A 2,811-nucleotide genomic window follows, 5' to 3' on the forward strand; every position below is an offset into this window, starting at 1 on the left:
TAATAACCATTAGGGAAGTAGAATATAATGCTGAAAAAGGCTCAAGGTGCTATAGGCTGGCTGTGTTGCTTACTTGAGACACAATATTGTGCCTCAAAATTTGGGAAGGAATCAGGTGCAGTGGCTCCATGCCTATAATCTCAGCACTTTGGGAAGCTGAGGCAGGAGGATCACTTGATGCCAGGAGTTTTGAGAACAGCCTGGGCAACACAGCGAGACCCTGTCTCTATGGAAAAAAAAAAAAAATTAGCTGGACATGGTGCCACGTGCCTGTAGTCCTAGCTACTAGAGAGACTGAGTTTGAGGTTACAGTAAGCTATGAATGTGCCACTGCACTCCAGCCTGAGGAACACAGAGAGATCTTGTCTCCAGAAAAGTAAAAAATGTTGAGAAGGAAAGAAAAAAACAACAACGGAGGTTCTAAGAATGGACACGCCATCAACACAGAAAGGTTGAGAAGAACTGGTTTGGACTTGCTGAGTTTTAACACAAACTCAGGAAAGCCTGTGGAAAATATCCAACAGGCATTGATGACCAGTTGTTAGCTCAGCAGAACAGCAAGGAAGAAAGAAGACCCAAATTTGAAAAACAGTCATGTGCAAGTGAAGGCTAAAGCTCTAGGGACTTACGGAACCCTGGGAAGAACCCATGATTGGAGGCAACAGAAAAATTAGGAATCAAGAGTTAAGAAAACCAGGAAGTTATGCAATTGGAAGCAAAGTGAACATTTCAAGAAGAGATGATCAACACTGACATATGCTGTAGGTTAGCTGAAGAGGATGTCATTGGAGACAATGCCACTGCACTTGGAGAACAAGTTGTTTATGGCTTTGATGGAACACATACCCAAAGAGTTGTAAGAAAACAGACAAAATTGGCAGAAGTTAAGAAAATAACCTCTCTGTACCTTCTAAATGAAGGTTATTCTCCAGGTTCTGTTCATTCTTGTGTTTTCAACATGGAGTTTTGAGTGAGAAAGTCAGGTAGAATACAATGCTGGAAAGAGCTCAAGGTGATGGAGGCAGGCTGTGCTGCCTCTTGCAGAATAGACAAACATTGTGCTTTCAAAAGTTGGAAAAGGGCCAGGTACAGTTACCGTGGCTCATGCCTATAATCTCAGCACTGAAACAGAATTTGGGAGGACCCTAGAGAATTCATTTTAAACCTCTCTGAACCTTGGTTTCCTGAAACAGTCCAATACTGTTAATAATCACCTCAAAGAATTGAGAAGATCAAATCACAGATTGTTTTCAATAAAAAGCCAACTGCTACTGAATTAGATGTGATTTACTTTTTCACTTCAAATTTAGAACTGAAAGAGAGATGGAGTAGAAACTTGAAAACTGGCATGGTTAGAGGAATGGCTTTTTTGGGACCACAAGACCTAACTGTGTGTAGAAAAAAGAAGAAGCTAGAAGGGGAAGAATGAAAATGCCAGTGATGAAAGGGGTAATAGGAAGTAGGAATGGTGAGGATTAAAATGCAGATTAGATTAATTCAGGAAGGATTAAAAAAAAAAAGAAGTGCAGAGAAGTTCTGAGATTAGGAGAGGGAATTAGGGAGCTCATTCAGGCCAGCCACGTAAGAGGTAAGGTGTTTTTAAAAGGGTAAGAGGAGAAGATCCTGTAGAAAAAGTTTGGAAGTACTGCTGTGAAAAATGCTATAGTAAGTGAAAAGAAGTAGAATTAGGATGCTTCTGATAGCATCATTACTCTTAGATACATTCAAATAGGGATAAATTCAAGTAGAATGGCATTCAGTGATACACAGCTTTAAAAAATAATCTGCACCAGGTATGCACACTGGAGGATGATGAACACTCTTCCTTTTAGAAAGCCAGGAGTGACTTAACCATCTTCCATGGCTTCACCCAGAACCTGCTGATCAACTGACACAGGCTGCCAGGTAGGAAACTCAACTTCTTCTCATACCAAGGATGGGATACAGGAAAATGGGACCTTTGGTGGATGCTATTTATTCCTTTCCTTTCTGGCAGCTCGAAGTAATTAAATTTTCCTAAATTACTATGTACAAACTTAGTATTAACTGTACATCTGATTATAAACTCCTCAATCCAATGTCTGGGATGGAGAGTTTCTTCATGTGTTAAATAAAGGAGGTACACTAGGTGATTTCTCAGTGTCCCCAGATATGACATCAGGACTCTGGACAATGAAGCATTTACCTTCCTGTTCCTCTTCACCGTTACTTTCTAGAAATCGAGAGTCCATGCGGAATCTGTCATCAGTGCCAAAGTGAGACTATAAATCCATGAGCTACACAGACAGAAAACATACATAATTGATAGCCACATTCCCAAGAAATTGCTTCTGACGACGACTGTCAATGTACACCTCCCCACACACTGAAATTCACTACACTAAGATGTTTGCCTACCTCCATCTACCTATGAACCAATCAGAAAGGATCACAGAAGACTCACTCCCCAAATAAACACCCCGATGCTATAATGTAGGTTAAGGTCTGCCTGCACTTACCCAGATTTAAGGGCTATGTCAAAAAATAAGGACATGTCGCAAGTTTAATTATTTTCAGTCTTCACTAACCTTCTGTCCCGCTCTGCCCTCAAACTGAGGTTTAATTTTGAACCTATTACTGTCATCTTCAGAATCAGATTCCTCATCATCACTGCTATCAAACAGCTTCCCAGATGTTTTACCCATAGACTCCTGTGAAGAAACACAAACGTTTATTAATAGCAGAGGCAAACAAGTAGCATTTCCTTCATAAGGTAATCTTCTCCCTCACATTGAAAGCCAATAACCCAGACTCATCTACCAGGAATGAGTA

General features: G+C 40.5%; 1 protein-coding gene across 1 annotated transcript in view; it reads right to left on the bottom strand.

Annotated features, from left to right (window-relative positions):
• Positions 1-2,811, bottom strand: part of LOC105502155 (nucleolar protein 8-like) — a 20,896-nt gene that overhangs the window by 11,712 nt on the left and 6,373 nt on the right. Inside the window, 1 exon segment of the mRNA XM_011928527.1 lies at positions 2,186-2,276. Within this exon segment, the coding sequence (XP_011783917.1) occupies positions 2,186-2,276 (91 nt within the window).

This window comes from Colobus angolensis, unplaced genomic scaffold (assembly GCF_000951035.1).
Source record: "Colobus angolensis palliatus isolate OR3802 unplaced genomic scaffold, Cang.pa_1.0 Scaffold779, whole genome shotgun sequence".
NCBI classification, from domain to species: Eukaryota; Metazoa; Chordata; class Mammalia; order Primates; family Cercopithecidae; genus Colobus; species Colobus angolensis.